The sequence below is a fragment of the Oncorhynchus keta genome, chromosome 1 (assembly GCF_023373465.1).
Source record: "Oncorhynchus keta strain PuntledgeMale-10-30-2019 chromosome 1, Oket_V2, whole genome shotgun sequence".
In the NCBI taxonomy this organism is placed as follows: domain Eukaryota; kingdom Metazoa; phylum Chordata; class Actinopteri; order Salmoniformes; family Salmonidae; genus Oncorhynchus; species Oncorhynchus keta.
Window position 1 is genome coordinate 28,253,902 of NC_068421.1, and position 19,209 is coordinate 28,273,110.

The following is a 19,209-nucleotide window of genomic DNA, read 5'->3' on the forward strand; positions in this document are numbered from 1 at the left end:
ACGCGATGGTTATCAGAAGAAAAACGGGGAAGAAGAGCTTTATTGATGTTCTGCTTTAATACAACATGGAAGTCAAGACTGCAGGAGGGAATCTGAGGCACATCTGAGCTCCACCTCTGGAGATCGATGTAAGTCCCAAATGGCACCCTATTCCCTACATAGTACATTACTTTGGACCAGAGCCTTATGGGCCCAGGTCAAAAGTAGCACAGGGTAAAGGGAATAGGGTGCCATTTGGGATATACCCAGAGAGCCAGATACTGAATAAATCTTTTAAAATGCAGCAACAAAGAAGCAGGCTCCAGACACGCCCCACGGCCTCCACCCCACGCCCTTCTCTTTAAATGGGCTGAGACCTGGTTAACCCGCCTGCTGTACATGGTTACATTCAGACATAGTGCATTCTAACACATCACATTAACCTGGACCCTTTATTCATATCTGTCAAAAGAAAAAGCTGAAAATATTCATTTAAAAACACACCTGACGATTGCATCGCATTTGATCACAAACAGGTTTATTTTTATGCAATCAACTGACCCAATAGATGTAAAGAAAAATGTCCAAAATATTTTAACTTAAGAGATAATGAAGTTAATGTCAAAAGGTCAACCATGCATCTACATAAATACAGTGAAGAGCATCTCCAGAAGTCTGCCTGCTCTGTGACTGAGAGTGAATGGGCAGGTCCAGGCCAGGCATAGTGATGGTGGGAGCTAGCTACAGCACAGACCCCCTCTACTTATACAATACACACGTCCGACTTACGACAGACCACACAACAATGATTTCTGTGGTTAAGACCGTCCCATCTGCGTCTCCAGCCCCCCTCCTCCAAAATCCCTCTGTGGTTCCATTTTATCCACCACCCAAAACGTCAGCCGTTTCAGAAGACACCCCCCACTCAACACCATAACACAGAAGGACATAATACTGCCCCAGCAGCACTCACTCTAGATTATTGGTTGGTCCAAGAAAACAAACTACCAGTACACTAAGCATAAAAAAACATATTCAAAGTTCGGTACATGGACACAGCTCAACAAAAAAAATTAAAAGTATAGAAGAGTGACATTTTAGGTTGCGTCTGAAATGGCACGCAATTCCCCGTGTAGTGCACTACTACATACGGGATAGGGTGCCATTTGGGATGGAACGTAAGACTGGTTCACAGTCAGCCTGGCAGGTTGGGAAGAGCTGCAGCTGCAGATCAGAGGAAAGAGCGTGTATGTAGCCGAAGGGGCAAAGCGATCGTTCTTATTGGGTGGCAGCCATCTTCCTGATGTTCATGATGAGTCTCTTGCTGTACTCCTTGTGGTCCACAGGTTTCACTTCCATCGCCGTGGCCTTGATCCGGGACTCATCCTAAAGAGACAGGGGAACACATAGAATAGATGTAACATAGTGTCACCCTCCGTGGCCTTTCTTACACTAGCTACCTCTCAATTATCTCTCCTTCCTCCCAAAGTGTTAAATCAGTGAAGGGAAGTGAGTAAGTTAAAACTAAATGACTGGTCCAAGAAATGTGGTGGAAATTCCCTATAGCCCATATGCCTACACCAATCCAATGCTTTTAGATACGTTGGAAGTAGTATATTATTGGGAAGCACCCACTGTGTTCGAGATAAGACGGACCAACACAAACCATGGCCATGTGGAATAGATAACCTGCTGGGTATAGGCGAACAGTGGCCATTCAACTATTAGAATCATTGGGAAATTAACAGAAAAACATGGCTGATGTTCTGTGGTGAGAGGAGATAGCAGCCTGGTACCAGAGAGATTAGCCTACTTCTTTAACACATTAGAAGAGTTGATATTTTAATAGCCTGTATTTAAAATCATCAACTAAAATCTGCTGTCTGGCATTTAGATGGATGATGCAACCTCCCTGCACTGCGACGGATTCTAAATGTTTTCACCCCCTCCGCATCTGTCTAGACTAGAGAAGGTCATCCACCTGGTCCATCACTCTTTAAACAGGCGGCTACAGGCGGCTACAGTCACCTGCTCGTCGCAAATGGCACCCTCTTCCCCTACATAGTGCACCACTTTTGATCAGAGCCATATCGCTCCTGGTCTAAAGTAGTGCACTATGTAGGGAAAAGGGTGCCATTTGGGACGCAGTCAGTCACTTTGTCTCCATTAATCGCTCTGGAACCACTAGAGGTGATCTGGAAGACATGTTCCTGTCAATTGACTCTCACTCCTATTAGAGCCTAACAAGAAATCCCATCCTTCTAGCAGCCCTTACATAACACAGGGTCATATTCATAAGCGCACACTGTAGTAAAACGTTTTCCAACGGAAAGCTAATATGTGCGTAATGACTGCGACCCAGTAGATGAAAGTTTGATTCGACAGTCATCACCATTCTACAGTCTCTCTCTCTCTCTGCAGAACTCCACAGAACAATCCTCAGACATGGGTATTTCTATTTAACTAGGCAAGTCAGTTAAGAACAAATTCTTATTTACAATGACGGCCTACCCTGCCCAAACCCGGATAACGCAGGGCCAATTGTGCACTGTGCTATGGAACTCCCAATCACGGCCGGTTGTGATACAGCCTGGAATCATAGCTATGCTGCTGCTAAAATGCTAATTGTACACAGCGGACACAAAAGATCAAAATGCTGCAATCAATTGCCAATATAGAATTCTCAGAGAAGAAATGCCCATTTCCTATGCGGAGTGAGCATTGTTCTAGACTGCTAATGTATGTGCAGGTGGCAGGGCGCAAAGCGGGGCGAGGGAGTGTCATGGGGTGCGTGACAGAAGGAAATGAGGGATGTTGAGACTGCGGGCAGTGAGTCAGGCCCACACAGCCATCCAGACACGAACGAATAAGACAAAAACACACCACAGGCTTAGTAGCCTGGACTGCCTGGCCCTAAATCACTAACAGTTCTGCTAGAGTACAGCAGCTACAACAGTCAGCCTCAACAGACCCACAGCACTGTGATTAACATCTGGCTAAAACTTTAGAGGGCTTCTGCTGCTTGGGGCTTGGCAGTATGAGGAAGAAGAGAGGTGTTGTAGCACCTCTCTCTCACATGGGCTTGGAAAAACGTATGAAAAAAAGGACTCTCTGTGCTGTTATCTGCCCTGTGGTTACGTCTCACTCCATTGGGTTCATCTAAAAAGCTAGTGATGCAGTCTGGATGTCAGTGTATTCATACTGGCCTGTCTGCCTTCTCTAACCAGGGCCAGATAGAACGCTTGAGAAAGTATACAGTAACCTTATGGTTTAGTGGATGACCTCGGGCATGTGGGGGTTGACTTCTGCAGACATATGCAGCCTGTGGTCCACTGAACACCTCACATTTACAATAGCAGATATTACTGTAATATTATTTTTTACAGCAAAACATTTTATGAACAATGGTTTGAATTGTCCACTGTTCATTAAATAATTTGAGTACTAGCTGCAGTGGATATCTTCTCATTTCTACAGCAAGAATGACGTAACCATGGTTGCACTGTGTCTGTTAACTTCTTGGTGACAGAGGGCAGTATTTTCACGTCCGGAGAAATGCATTAGTACACACACACACACACACACACACACACACACACACACACAGTTGAAGTCGCTTAGGTTGGAGTCATTAAAACTCGTTTTTCAACCACACCACAAATGTCGTTAGCAAACTACAGTTTTGGCAAGTCAGTTAGGACATCTACTTTGTGCATGACAAGACATTTTTCAAACAATTGTTTACTGACAGATTATTTCACTGTATCACAATTCCAGTGGGTCAGAAGTTTACATACACCAAGTTGACTGTGCCTTTAAACAGGTTTAAAAATGCCCCAAAATGACATCATGGCTTTAAAAACCTCTGATAGGCTAATTGACATAATTTGAGTCAATTGGAATTGTACCTGTGGATGTATTTCAAGGCCTACCTCTAAACTCAGTGTCTCTTTGCTTGACATCATGGGAAAATCAAAAGAAATCAGCCAAGACCTCAGAAAAAAAAATAGTAGACCGTCACAAGTCTGGAAATTGCTCCCACGGATTAACCAAACGGCTGAAGGCATCATGTTCATCTGTACAAACAATAGTACACAAGTATAAACACCATGGGACCACACAGCCGTCATACCGCTCAGGAAGGAGATGCCTTCTGTCTCCTTGAGAAAAACGTACTTTGGTGAAAAGACCTATATCGACATAACCTGAAAGGCCGCTCAGCAAGGAAGAAGCCACTGCTCCAAAACCGCCATAAAAGAAGCCAGACTACAGTTTGCAACTGCACATGGGGACAAAGATTGTACTTTTTGGAGAAATGTCCTCTGGTCTGATGAAACAAAAAATAGAACTGTTTGGCCATAATGACCATTGTTATGTTTGGAGGAAAAAGGGGGAGGCTTGCAAGCTGAAGAACATCGTCCCAACCGTGAAGCACAGGGGTGGCAGCATCATGTTGTGGGGGTGCTATGCTGCAGGAGGGACTGGTGCACTTCACAGAATAGATGGCATCATGAGGGAGGAAAATTACGTGGATATATTGAAGCAACATCTCAAGACATCAGTCAGGAAGTTAAAGCTTGGTCACAAATGGGTCTTTTAAATGGACAATGACCCCAAGCATACTTCCAAAGTTGTGGCAAAATGGCTTAAGGACAACAAAGTCAAGGTATTAGAGTGGCCATCACAAAGCCCTGACCTCAGTCCCACAGAACATTTGTGGGCAGAACTGAAAAAGTGTGTGCGAGCAAGGAGGCCTACAAACCTGACTCAATTACACCAGCTGTCAGAAGGAATGGGCCAAAATTCACAAACTTATTGTGGGAAGCTTGTGGAAGGCTACCCAAAACATATGACCCAAGTTAAACAATTTAAAGGCAATTCTACCAAATACTAATTGAGTGTATGTAAATGTCTGACACACTGGGAATGTGATGAAAGAAATAAAAAGCTTAAATAAATCCCTCTACTACTATTCTGACATTTCACATTCTTAAATTAAAAGTGGTGATCCTAACTGACCTAAGACAGGGAATTTTTACTAGGATTAAATGTCAGAAATTGTGAAAAACTGAGTTTAAATCTATTTGGCTAAGTATGTAATATATATATAGCTATTTTTGTGTTGCCCTTTTTCTCCCCAATTTCGTGATATCCAATTGGTAGTTACAGTCTTGTCTCATTGTTGCAACTCCCGTACGGACACGGGAGAGGAGAAGATCAGAGAGCCGTGCATCCTCGAAAACACGACCCCGCCAGGCCGCATTGCTTCTTGACACAATGCCCGCTTAACGCGGAAGCCAGCCGCATCAATGTGTCGGAGGACACACCGTACACCTGGGGGCCGTGTCCGCATGCATTGCACACGGCTCGCCACATGTGTCGCTAGAGCGTAATGGGACAAGGACAACCCGGCTGGCCAAACCATCCCCTAACGACGCTGGGCCAATTATGCGCCGCCTCATGGGTATCCCAGTTACGGCCGTCTGCGACACAGCCTGAGATCGAACCAGGATCTGTAGTGACACAGTGCCTTAGACCGCTGTGCCCCTCGGGAGGCCCCCTTTCTGTAATAGTCCTAAATGTGCCAGTGTTGCTATCTATGGTAGATAGTTGGAGCAGAAACCTGACTAACCAAATCACAGGCAGGGTAGCCTAGTGGTTAGAGCGTTGGACTAGTAACCGAAAGGTTGGAAGTTCGAATCCCCGAGCTGACAAGGTACAAATCTGTTGTTCTGCCCCTGAACAGGCAGTTAACCCACTAGGCCGTCATTGAAAATAAGAATTTGTTCTTATTAGTAAAATAAAGGTTAAAAAAAACATGAAAAGGGCATCAGTCTCTCAGACGCAGCAGAGATGGTGGGGGTGGTCTAGAAATGGTCTCTCCTCATTCTCTACAGTCTAATGAGTGACTCCCTCAGGACTCTGCTCTAGATCCCCAACTAACTCAGCCTCACCTCTTCCTCCCCCTAGCACACACGCACGGCTCTCTCAGGCTCACACACACACCGCAAGGGAGTGTGACAGTGTTTGTCAAGCGATTAGTGTTGGTCACATCTTGCCAGAAAGGCAGAATTTGTGGGCAAAGCGAGGCGAATCAGGCTGCCGCTTGCTATGCAAATCCACAGCACTTCTCTGCTTCTCCTTGCGTAGTAGTACTGCACCATGGGTGGGATTTGGATGGAAGGCAGACTTCTATGAGAGCTTGACATGGTTTTATGTCCGATGTGCCCTCTTTACTAGTCACCCAGACAGACAACCAGCGGACACCCAGACAGACAACCAGTTACAAGGACTAGGCTGTCTGGGCCAAGAGAGGAAGGTGAGAGGTAGGGGAGGAATAAGAGCACTGTACGACGTTATAGCTGGGTTACGATCACATATAGGCCAATCGTACTTACTTATTAACTATTATAACTTGAAACAAAATTCTGACTATGTTTCTCTCGCCTGATTCCTCAAACAATGATCAAATATATTGTCAGCAGACATGGCTGAGCTGTATCTCTTCTATCAACACAAAATCACGTCTCTACTAGTCTGTCTGTGGTCAGTACAGCAGGTAGGTAGCCTCTGGAAGCGCTGAAAGGGACTTCGTATAATGAATCCAGTACCTTCGGAAAGTAAGTATTCAGACCCCTTGACCTTTTCCATATTTTGTTACGTTCCAGCCTTATTCTAAAACGGCAATCTACACACAATGTAATGTTTGCAAAAAAATACCTTATTTTCAGAAGTATTCAGACCCTTTGCTATGAGACACGCAATTGAGCACAGGTGCATCCTGTGTCCATTGATCATCCTTGAGATGTTTTTACAGCTTGATCAGAGTCCACCTGTGAAATTCAATTGATTGGACATGATTTGAAAAAGCACACACCAGTCTACATAAGGTCCCACCATTGACAGTGCATGTAAGACCAAAAACCAAGCCATGAGGTCGAAGGAATTGTCCATAGTGCACAGAGACATGATTGTGTCGACGCACAGATCTAGGGAAGGGTACCAAAACATTTCTGCAGCATTCTTAAATTGAAGAAGTTTGGAACCACCAAGACTCTTCCTAGAGCTGGCCCGCCGGGATAACTGAGCAATCGGGGGAAAAGGGCCTTGGTCATGGAGGTGACCAAGAATCCGATGGCCCCTGTGACAGAGCTCTAGAGTTCCTCTGTGGAGATGGGAGAACCTTCCAGAAGGACAACCATCTCTGCAGCACTCCACCAATCAGGCCTTTATGGTAGACTGGCCAGACAGAAGCCAGTCCTCAGTAAAAGTCACGAGAGCCCGCTTGAAGTTTGCCAAAAGGCACCTAAAGACTCAGACTATGAGAAACAAGAGACTCTCTGGTCTGATGAAACCAAGAACGAATTCCTTGGCCTGAATGCCATGCGTCACGTCTGGAGGAAACCTGGTACCATCCCTACGGGGGAAGCATGGTGGTGGCAGCAGCAGCATGCTGTGTGGATCTTTTCAGACTGGGAGACTAGTCAGGATCGAGGGAAAAATGAACGGAGCAAAGTACAGAGAGATCCGTGATGAAAACCTGCTCCCGAGCGCTCAGGACCTCAGACTGGGGCAAAGGTTCACTTTCCAACAGGACAACGACCCCAAGCACACAGCCAAGACAACGCAGGAGTGGCTTCAAGACAAGTCTCTGCATGTCCTTGAGTGGCCCAGCCAGAGCCCGGACTTGAACCCCATCAAACGTCTCTGGACCTGAAAATAGCTGGGCAGCAACACTCCCCATCCAACCTGACAGAGCTTGAGAGGATCTGCAGAGAAGAATGGGAGAAATTCCCCAAATCCATGTGTGCCAAGCTTGTGGCATCATAACCAAGAAGACCCAAGGCTGTAATTGTTGCCAAAGGTGCTTCAACAAAGTACTGAGTAAAGGGTCTGTATACTTATGCAAATGTGAACTTTTTTTATTTTTTTATAAATCTGCAAATATATTGAAAAACCTGTTTTTGCTTTGTCATTATGGGTATTATGTGTAAATTGATGGGGGAAAAACAATTAAATACATCTTAGAAAAAGGCCGTAACCTAACAAAATGTGGAAAAAGTCAAGTGGTCTGAATACTTTCCGGAGGCACTGTCATTAGATGAGAAAACTATCTCAAATGACTGATGCAAACTGCTGCTTGAGAAAAAAGAAAAAGAAAAAAAAGCTGCCGGTAATTTCCCCTATCCAACACCGCTGCTCTCATGATGCTAAAGTACTGACGCTGTAGTAGTGCTGGTAGGAGTCATTAACCATGGCAACCAAGAAACAAAAACATGGGCTTTTTGTCAATTAGTGATGGGGGGTGGGTGTAATCGATAGTTACCTATTTGAAGATATATATTATAGTTTTGACAATATTGCAATATAATTTTTGCACCGGCTGTACTTGTTCCAAAACTCCTTCATAGCTTGTTCTCCATCTTTTTAAATAGGGGAACAATTTGTTTTCAGCACTTTTATTCCCATGACTGAGTCTGGGTCTCTTGTCCCTCTACAGCAGACCTATGGTGAGCAATATGTTTGGAACATTGAGTTGCAATAAAATCACAGAACCGAAATGCATTTAGAATCGTGAGTACAACAATACATATGGTTTCGGCACCAAAGTATCATGATGCTATCGTATTGTGAGGGCCCTGGCAATTCCCAGCCCTAATGTCAATACGAGACCCTTACATTGATCATCCTACATTTATTTTTTATTTAACCTTTATTTAACTAGGAAAGTCAGTTAAGAACAAATTCTTATTTACTATGACGGCCTACCAAAAGGCAAAAGGCCTGCAGGGACGGGGGGCTGGGATACATAATATATATATATTTTTTAAAAGGACAACACACACATCACGACAAGAAAGACAACACAACATAAAGAGACCTAAGACGACAACATAGCAAGGCAGGAACACATGACAACAGTGTCATGACGCTGGCCTGGGGGTTGGTTTATGACAGTCATAAATACCCCCCCCCCCCCTTTTCCTCTCTCTACCCTACTGATGTGACTATTGAAAATCCCTTGGTTAACATAGAGATTCTGGGAAAATCAGAAGGTGGGGGAGGGGAAATTAACCATGTTTTGATTAATCCGACCAGTTGAACACATGCGTTGGTACTTAATGAATATGTCAGTTCGGTTGTCATCTGAGACATTCTCATCAATGAAAGGATGACATAAACGGTACAGTGGAAAGTCTACACATTATAGTTATCAGATTCACATGGAATTGTTGTGCAATTTAAATGTTCGAATATGAAAATATTTATGAGGAGATTAAATGTGATTTTAGCTTCCAAAATGTGAGAATTGGGTTTTCATGAGTGAATTAGGCTTGTCTCAGTGGCCCTCCCACGTGAAGAGACATGGGTTATAAAACTATGAAAACACACCATTCTCCCTCAACTTTATAAGCCCTTGATGAAAATATAACTTCCTGTTCCGAGGACAACGGCCCATGCGTTAAAAAGGACTAACATGTGCAACTACAGAACTAAGCCAACCTCAGCGTGAGCTTTGGTTGTGAATGGTATGAACTGTGAACTCTTATTCACTAAAGTTGTGAGACATCCTAGCCGTTGAGTTAGCAACAGCAGCTGTCAACATGGGCTAGGAAAGGACAGACAGACTATCCCTTCTACCACACAACGACGACACTGCATCGTATCCCGTTCACAACCAGAGACACTCTTCAAAGGACAAAGGACTCTGTTGGGCAACACAGCCTTCCATCTACCACCAACCTATTGAAGCGCAGCTCACAGCAAATATTTATTGCATTTTCCTTTTCCAAATGGGTGGTAATTTAGAATGCATAGGATATTGTATTTACGATAGCACAGCTTCTCCCTTTGTTCCTCAGTCTTCCCGCTCTTTCACTCAAACCCAATCCACTTTCCTTTGTGTTGTCATATCTGCTCCGTCCGCTAGGGACGTTTTCCTTCATGACATAATTTCTAATCAAGGTATGATTCATTCTGTGTGATTAGTTAGGTATTTAGTAAATACATAATTAAACCCAATTTTGTATTGCTGATTGAACTTGTTAGCCAGGGTTCGTGAAGATAACCAATCATTTACAACTTTCAGATGAGATTGAAATAAGGTGACGATTAATATTGACTGCTATTGATGTAAAATATTACTAGGTCTTTAAGAGTTTATTCGAAAGTTAACAGCTCTATAAATATTATTTTGTGGTGCCGACTTTCTAGTTAATTACATTTACATGATTAGCTCAATCAGGTAATATTAATTACAGAGAAAGGATTTTATAGAATAGCATGTCGTATTACTTAATCCGGCATAGCCAAAGACACGACAACAGCATGGTAGCAACACAACATGACAACAACATGGTAGCAACACAACATGGAAGCAGCACAAAACAAAGTACACACATTATTGGGCACAGACAACAGCAGAAAGGGCAAGAAGGTAGAGTCAACAATATATCACGCAAAGCAGCCACAAGTGTCCATGATTGAGTCTTTAAGTGGAGAGATTGAGATAAAACTGTCCAATTTGAGTGTTAGTTGTGGCTCGTTCCAGTCGCTAGCTGCAGCGAACTGAAAAGACGAGCGACCCAGGGATTGTGTGTGCTTTTGGGTACTTAAACAGAATGTGACTGGCAAAACAGGTGTTGTATGTGGAGGATGAGGGCTGCAGTAGGTATCTCAGATAGGGGGACATGAGGCCTAAGAGGGTTTTATAAATAAGCATCAACCAGTGGGTCTTGCGAAGGGTATCCAGAGATTACCAGTTTACAGAGGAGCATAGAGTGCAGTGATGTGTCCTATAAGGAGCATTGGTGGCAAATCTGATGGCCGAATGGTAAAGAACATCTAGCCGCTCGAGAGCACCCTTACCTGCTGATCTATAAATTACATCTTCGTAATCTAGCACGGGTAGGACGGTCATCTGAATCAGGGTTAGTTTGGCAGTTGGGGTGTAAGAGGAGCGATTACGATAGAGGAAACCAAGCCTAGATTTAACATTAGCCTGCGGCTTTGATCTGTTCTGAGAGAAGGACAGTGTATTGTCGAGCTATACCAAGTACTTGTATGAGGTGACAACCTCAAGCTCTAAATCCTCAGAGGTAGTAATCACACAGGTGGGGAGAGGGGTATTCTTCTTACCAAACCCCATTACCTTTGTTTTGGAGGTGTTCATAACAAGGTTAAGGGTAGAGAAAGCTTGTTGGACACTACGAAAGCTTTGTTGTAGAGCATTTAACACAAAATCTGGGCAGGGGCCAGCTAAGTATAAGACTGTATCATCTGCATATAAATGGATGAGAGCTTCCTACTGCCTGAGCTATGTTGTTGATGTAAATTGAGAAGAGTGTGGGGCCTAGGATTGAGCCTTGGGGTACTCCCTTGGTGACAGGCAGTAGCTGAGATTTTCTGACTTTATACACTGCACTCTTTGAGGTAGTTAGCAAACCAGGCCAAAGACCACTCAGAGATGCCAATATTCCTTAGCCGACCCACAAGAATGGAATGGTCTACCGTATCAAAAGCTTTGGCCAAGTCAATAAAAATAGCAGCACAACATTGCTTAGAATCACGGGCAATGGTGATATCATTGAGGACCTCTTGAAACTAGGGGGCACTATTTTTATGTTTGGAAAAATAACGTTCCCAAAGTAAATGGCCTATTTCTCAGGACCAGATGCTAGAATATGCATATAATTGACAGCTTAGGATAGAAAACACTAAAGTTTCCAAAACTGTAAAAATATTGTCTGTTGAGTATAACAGAACTGATATTGCAGGCGAAAGCCTGAGACAAATCCAATCAGGAAGTGACTCTTATTTTGAAACCTATGTGTTCCTATGCATCCCTATTGACCATTGAAATGGATATCAACCAGATTCCCTTTTCTATGGCTTCCCTAAGGTGTCTACAGCCTTTAGACATAGTTTCAGGCCTTTATTTTGAAGAATGAGCGTGAACGGCCACATTACGTATGTGGTCAGGTGGGGGCTCTCAGAGTGATTTTTGCGCAAAAGAGAGGCGGCCATTGTGAAAAAGCGGCCGTAGTGAAAAGCCAACTGTCCCGGTTGATATATTATCAAATAGATATTTGAAAAACACCTTGAGGATTGATTATAAAAAACGTTTGCCATGTTTCTGTTCGATATTATGGATATAATTTGGAATTTTTGTCTGCGTTGTCGTGACCACTATTTCCGGTGGATTCCTGGGCATAACGCACCAAACTAACAGAGGTATTTGGATATAAAAAATATCTTTATGGAACAAAAGGAACATTTGCTGTCTAACTGGGAGTCTCGTGAGTGAAAACATCTGAAGATCAAAGGTAAACGGTTAATTTGATTGCTTTTCTGATTTTCGTGACCAAGCTTCCTGATGCTAAGTGTACATAATGCTATGCTAGGCTATCGATAAACTTACACAAAAGCTTGTATTGCTTTCGCTGTAAAGCATCATTTCAAAATCTGAGACGACAGGGTGATTAACAAAAGGCTAAGCTGTGTTTCGCTATATTTCCCTTGTGATTTCATGAATATGAATATTTTCTAGTAATATTTTTTGACTGTTGCGCTATGCTATTCAGCGGTTGCTGATGACAAATATACCGGATCCGGGATGGGTAGTTCTAAGAGGTAAAAGGTTGCAGTGACACATCCATAACCTGAGCGGAAACCAGATTGCATACCATAGAAAATACTATAGACATCAAGAAAGCCAGTCAGTTGCTTATTGACAAGATTTTCCAACACTTTTGATCAACAGGGCAAAATAGATCAGCTTGGTCTCCCACTTTAAATAAAGGACGATCCGTGGCTGCCTTCCAAGCAATGGGAACCTCCCCAGAAAGGAGAGTCAGGTTAAAAAGGTTGGAGATAGACTTGGCGATGATCGGGGCAGCAACCTTAAAGAAGAAAGGGTCTAAACCATCTGACCCAGGGGGGTTCAAGTTTCAGGAGCTCCTCTAGCACCTCGGACTCAGTGACTGCCTGCAGGGAGAAACTTTGTAGCGGGGCAGGGGGAAAAGAGGGAGAAGCATCGGGGTTAGTTGCATTAGAAGGGGTGGGAGATTAGGAAATGTTGGACGGCAAGGAGGCATGTCTGAGTCAAATAGGAATCCTGACTTAATGAAGTGGTGATTAAAGAGCTCAGCCATGTGCTTCTTGTCAGTAACAACCACATCATCAACTTTAAGGGACATGGGCAGCTGTGAGGAGGAGGGTTTATTCTCCAGGTCTTTTAACCGTTTCCAGAACTTCTTGGGGTTAGACCCACAGAGAGAGAACTGCTCCTTAAAGTAACTAACTTTGGCCTGATTATTTGTGAGGATAACATCAAGAAGAGTAGCCTTTTCTGGGTGTTTGGGAGTCATACCTTGTGGGATTGGTAATAACCTGAGAAAGATTTAGGGAGTCCCATTGTTTTAGGACTTGGTCAGGTGGTTTAAGCATGTCCCAGTTTAGGTCACCTAGCAGGACAAATTCAAACTTGGTGTAAGGGGCCAGGAGAGAGCTTAGGGCAGGTATGGTACAGGCCGGTGCTGGTGGAGGACAATTAGCACCCAGCAACAGTCAACAAAGAGACATCGGAAAGTTTAATTCTTAAGACCAGAAAATCTAATTGACTGGGGACAGACTTGGAGACAACCGAGCTACATCAGAAAACATTCTCTACAACCTAGCTACACAACTCAACGTAAAAACAAACCTTGGGGAGGGAAAATAAAAAAAATAAAAATAAAAAAAACACTTCCTTTTCTTTTTCTTAGGAAGAAAAATCCGCAGATGTGTTTTAAAACTTCTTGTCGCACTCATCCCATTAGCGGGATCATTTTCGTCAACATCCGCTGAATCACAAAAAATATTTAATTTCCATGAAATCACAAGTGCAATATAGCAAAACACAGTTTAGCTTGTTGTTAATCAGATTTCAAAAAAGCTTTACAACTAAAGCAAACTAAGAGTTTATGTAAGGACATCTCTCTCAGCAGACAAAACATTACAAACAGCAAAGTAGATTGGTCACGAAAGTCAGCAAAGCAATAAAATGAATCTCTTACCTGTGATGATCTTCGGATGTTTGCACTCACGAGACTCCCAGTTACACAATAAATGTTCCTTTTGTTCGTTATTTTTTTACGTCCAAAAAACCTCCATTTGGTTGGCACGTTTTGTTCAGAAATCCACAGGCTCGAGCGGTCACGATGGGGCAGACGGAAATTCCAAATAGTATCCGTAAAGTTCGTAGAAACATGTCAAAAGTTTTTATAAATTTTTTAGAATCAATCCTCAGGTTGTTTTTACAATAGATTGTCGATAATATTTCAACCGGACCGTAGCTTTTTCTATAGGAGAGAGAGAGAAAATGTCTGCTCTAAGCTGTTGCACATGCAAAACTCTGCTGGCACCCAGCCATTCACTGACCCGATGTGATCGTTCTCGCTCATTTTCAAAATAAAAGGCTGAAACTATGTCTAAAGACTGTTCACACCATGTGGAAGCCGTAGGAAAAGGAATCTGGTTGATATCCCTTTAAATGGAGGGAAGGCATGCAATGGAACAGGGAGCTTTCAAAATAAGAGGCACTTCCTATTTGGATTTTCCTCAGGTTTTCGCCTGCAATATCAGTTCTGTTATACTCACAGACAACATTGACAGTTTTGTAAACTTTAGAGTGTTTTCTATACTAATCTGACAAATATATGCATATTATAGCTTCCATGCCTGAGAAATAGGCAGTTTCATTTGGGTACGTTTTTCATCCAAACATCAAAATACTGCCCCCTATAGTCAACAGGTTAAGGAGACATTGGGTTGAGGCAATGGTCAGGACATCCTTGAAACAGCAGAATCCTGTAAGCTGCCGAGGCTGAGCTGGCTGTGTCGTGTTCGCTCTCTCTCCCCAGCACAGCAATGGTGTGACAGATTGTGGTCTCGACTCTTCTGTTGTTAATGGGCCTCCCTGGCAAAGCTCCAACTCTCCCTGCTCACAGTCCCAACCCAATCAATTATTTTATGCTGTGCCCTCAAAACAAGGCTCCATCTGTGTAGTTTCCAGAAGAGGGTGACCACAAGTAATCTGTGTGCACCTTTCACATAGCCCCTGAAAACGAGCCGTCTAAAGAAAACACACGGTCTGTTCTGTGGGCTCTTTCTACAGACGAACGGATGGAAGGAGAGGGCAATAAGAGGTAAAGGGGAAGAGGCGGTAAAACAAACAATGTAAGGAGAAATGTCACAGCCAACTGCTAATATTTGTCAGGCCAACTGGAATATCAATGTCAAACAGGTGAACATACTGTACAATACCAGTTAAAAGTTTGGATACACCTACTCATGCAAGGGTTTTTCTTTATTTTTGATTATTTTCTTACATTGTAGAATAATGGTGAAGACATCAACACTATGAAATAACAAATATGGAATCATGTAGTTACAAAACAAAGTGTAAAACAACAAAATATATTTTATATTTGAGATTCTTCAAAGTAGCCACCCTTTGCCTTGACAGCTTTACACTCTCTTGGCATTCTCTCAACCAGATCCATAAAGTAGTCACCTGGAACACATTCAATTAACAGGTGTGCCTTGTTAAAAGTTAATTTGTGGAATTTATTTCCTTCTTAATGCGCTTGAGCCAATCAGTTGTGTTGTGACAAGGTAGGAGTGGTATACAGAATGCAGGCCTATCTGGTAAAAGACCAAGTCCATATTATGGCAAGAACAGCTCAAATAAGCAACGAAAAACGACAGTCCATGATTATTTTAAGACATTAAGGTCAGTCAATAAATGTTCACTTTTTTTCCCAGTGCAGTTGCAAAAACCATCAAGCGCTATGATGAAACTGTCTCACGAGGACCACCACAGGAAGAGTGTTGGGGCATTTACCGAAAGGTTGCAAGATCGACTCCCCGAGCTGACAAGGTAAAAAGCAGTTCTGCCCCTGAAAAAGGCAGTTAACCTACTCTTCCTAGGCCGTCATTGTAAATAAGAAATTGTTTTTAACTGATTTGCCTAGTTAAATAAAATAAAAATACAGTTACCAGCCTCAGAAATTACAGCCCAAATAAATGCTTCATGGAGTTCAAGTAAGAGGCACATCTCAACTAGAGGTCGACCGATTATGATTTTTCAACGCCGATACCGATTATTGGAGGACCAAAAAAGCCGATAACGAATAATCGGGCATTTTAAAAAAAGAAGGTATTTCTAATAATGACAATTACAACCATACTGAATGAACAGTTATTTTAACTTCATATAATACATCAATAAAATCAATTTAGCCTCAAATAAATAATGAAACATGTTCAATTTGGTTTAAATAATTCAAAAACAAAGTGTTGGAGAAGAAAGTAAAAGTGCAATATGTGCCATGTAAGAAAGCTAACGTTTAAGTTCCTTACTCAGAACATATGAAAGCTGGTGGTTCCTTTCAACAACAGTCTTCAATATTCCCAGGTCAGAAGTTTTAGGTTGTAGTTATTATAGGAATTATAGAACTATTTCCCTCTATACCATTTGTATTTCATTAACCTTTGACTATTGGATGTTCTTATAGGCACTTCAGTATTGCCAGTGTAACAGTATAGCTTCCGTCCCTCTCCTCCCTCCTCCCTGGGCTCGAACCAGAAACACAACAACAGCCACCCTCGAAGCAGCGTTACCCATGCAGAGCAAGGGAAACAACCACAGGCTCAGAGCGAGTGACGTTTGAAATGCTATTAGCGCGCGCTAACTAGCCAGCCATTTCACTTCGGTTACACCAGCCTCATCTCGGGAGTTGACAGGCTTGAAGTCATAAACAGCGCAATGCTTGACGCACAACGAAGAGCTGCTGGCAAAACGCACAAAAGTGCTGTTTGAATGAATGTTTACGCGTGTGCTTCTGCCAAACACAGCTCAGTCAGATACTTATATACTTGTATGCTCAGTCAGATTATACGCAACGTAGGACACGCTAGATAATATCTAGTAATATCATTGTTAGGTTCTGTTAATTACTGATGTCCCCTTTAAGGATGAAGCGCCCTTGGTCATGCGCAGCATTGTTCTATGTTATTCTGGTACTAACCTGTTTGAGTAAATGTGAAGCTCCAGTTCAATTGCTTGTATTCAGAGTCTTTCTTATTACATAAATAAGTACTAAGTGTTAAGACACTACAATGGCGACGAGGATGATTACCTGCAGTGTGCATCACGAATACAGATGGAGTTCGTAGGAAGAGAGGAAGATTTTGACCCTTTAGCACAACAGCTAGCAAGCAGTGAGGACGAGGGGAGAGCTGAAGAGAACGAGTCGGCAGATCAAAGACCCGTGGAGCCGGAGGTAAAGAGAATGGCTAGCATCGGGAAAATAGATGTGTTTGATGACACGCAAGAAAACTGGGCAACTTACATTGAACGACTGGAACAGTACTTCATTGCAAACGACATTGCTGATAACAAGAGAGTGCCAGCGTTGTTGAGTTTAATTGGCCCAAAAACATACAGTTTGCTAAGAGATCTGACTGCCCCTCTGAAGCCCTCAAATAAAACATTCACAGAGATTGTGGAGATATTGCAAAATCACCTATCACCTAAGCCACTCATCGCGGAACGTTTTCATTTCCACAAGAGAGATCAGAATGAGGGGGAGGGTGTTAGTACATATGTAGCAGTGTTGAAGAAACTGTCTGAACATTGCCAGTTGGGAGAGAACCTAAATGACACATTAAGGGATAGATTTGTTTGTGGACTGAAACATGAACACATTCAAAAAATGTTTGCTCACAGAATCAGAGCTCACGTTTGCAAAGGCTGTTGAAATTGCTGTGGCTATGGAAATCGCGACTAAAGATACTTTTGAGTTGCAAAGTAAAAGAAGTACCGACCTGTCACAAATTTCCCTGCACAAGTTCACGCAGTCGACAACGCCCCCGTGTGGCCGAAAAATGCAACAGGTGTGACAGAGATGGTCACAGAGCAGAGGACTGCCGTTTCAAAGACGAAATTTGTCACAAATGCAGTAGAAGGGGGCACATTCAAAGAGCATGCAAAGCCAAAGGGTCTGTGAATGCACTAGCAGAGAACAGTGGCAGTGATTCAGATGAATGATTTAATTGGTACAATGGAGTTAAACACAGTGACTTCTCCCAGCAGTAGCATAATATGGGTGACACCAGATATCGAAGGCAAACCCCTCAAAATGGAGCTGGACACAGGATCTGCAGTGTCTATAATTTCCACTACCGTCTACAATGAGCACTTTAAGGCTATCAAGCTGAAGAACACAAATGTGTTGCTGAAGACATACTCAGGAGAGAGATTGAGCCCAATGGGGGCGTTGCAGGTCAGAGTGCATTATGGGGGGCAAACACAGCAGTTACAGGTGTATGTGGTGCCTGGAACTGGCCCCCTATTATTTGGCAGGGAATGGCTTTCAAAAATAAAGCTTAATTGGTGTGACTTGAAAATGCTCCACACGTTCCAGTCCAAAGAGAAAGGCACAGACCAAACACTGGAACACTTGCGGAATAAATACAACACAGTTTTCAGTGATCAGATGGGAACAGTAAAAGGCTTCACAGCAAAACTTGTACTAAGAGATGATGCAACCCCAAAATTCTGCAAAACCAGATCTGTTCCATACTCCCCGAGACCAAAGGTGGAAGCGGAAATCGATCGCTCGCAGGATACAGGGATCCTGACGAAAGTGGACAGAAGCGAATGGGCCACACCCATAGTTCCTATTGTGAAGAAAGACGGGTCTGTTAGAATGTGTGGGGACTTCAAGGTAACTGTGAATCCAATGTTGCATGTGGACCAATACCCCCTACCACGCCTGGATGACATCTTTGCTGCACTAGCTGGTGGGAAACACTTCAGTAAAATCGATCTGAAACAGGCTTACCTGCAGCTACCGGTTGAAGAGAGTTCCAAACAGTACCTGACAATAAACACACACAAAGGTCTATACAGGTATAACCGCCTGGTGTTTGGCATTGCATCAGCCCCAGCCATTTGGCAACGAACTATTGACCAGATTTTGCAAGGAATCCCAGGAACCCAGTGTATCCTGGATGACATGATCATAACAGGACGCACCGACAAAGAGCACCTGCCTGGCTAACCTGGAAGAGGTCCTGAAAAGACTGAAAGAGTATGGTCTACAGGCAAACTTAAAGAAGTGTGAGTTCTTCAAAGACAAGATTGTCTTCTGTGGACATGAGATTGACTGCAATGGATTGCAC

The 19,209-nt window shown here is 43.1% G+C and overlaps 1 protein-coding gene across 2 annotated transcripts in view; it reads right to left on the reverse strand.

Moving 5' to 3' along the window:
• Positions 1–495: 495 nt before the first annotated feature.
• Positions 496–19,209, reverse strand: part of rpa1 (replication protein A1) — a 91,780-nt gene continuing 73,066 nt past the window's right edge. For both annotated transcript variants that reach the window (XM_035743575.2, XM_035743486.2), the window contains one exon: positions 496–1,365. In XM_035743575.2, coding sequence (XP_035599468.1) covers positions 1,258–1,365 — 108 coding nt within the window. In that variant the 3' untranslated portion in view covers positions 496–1,257. The remainder of the gene's footprint in view (positions 1,366–19,209) is intronic.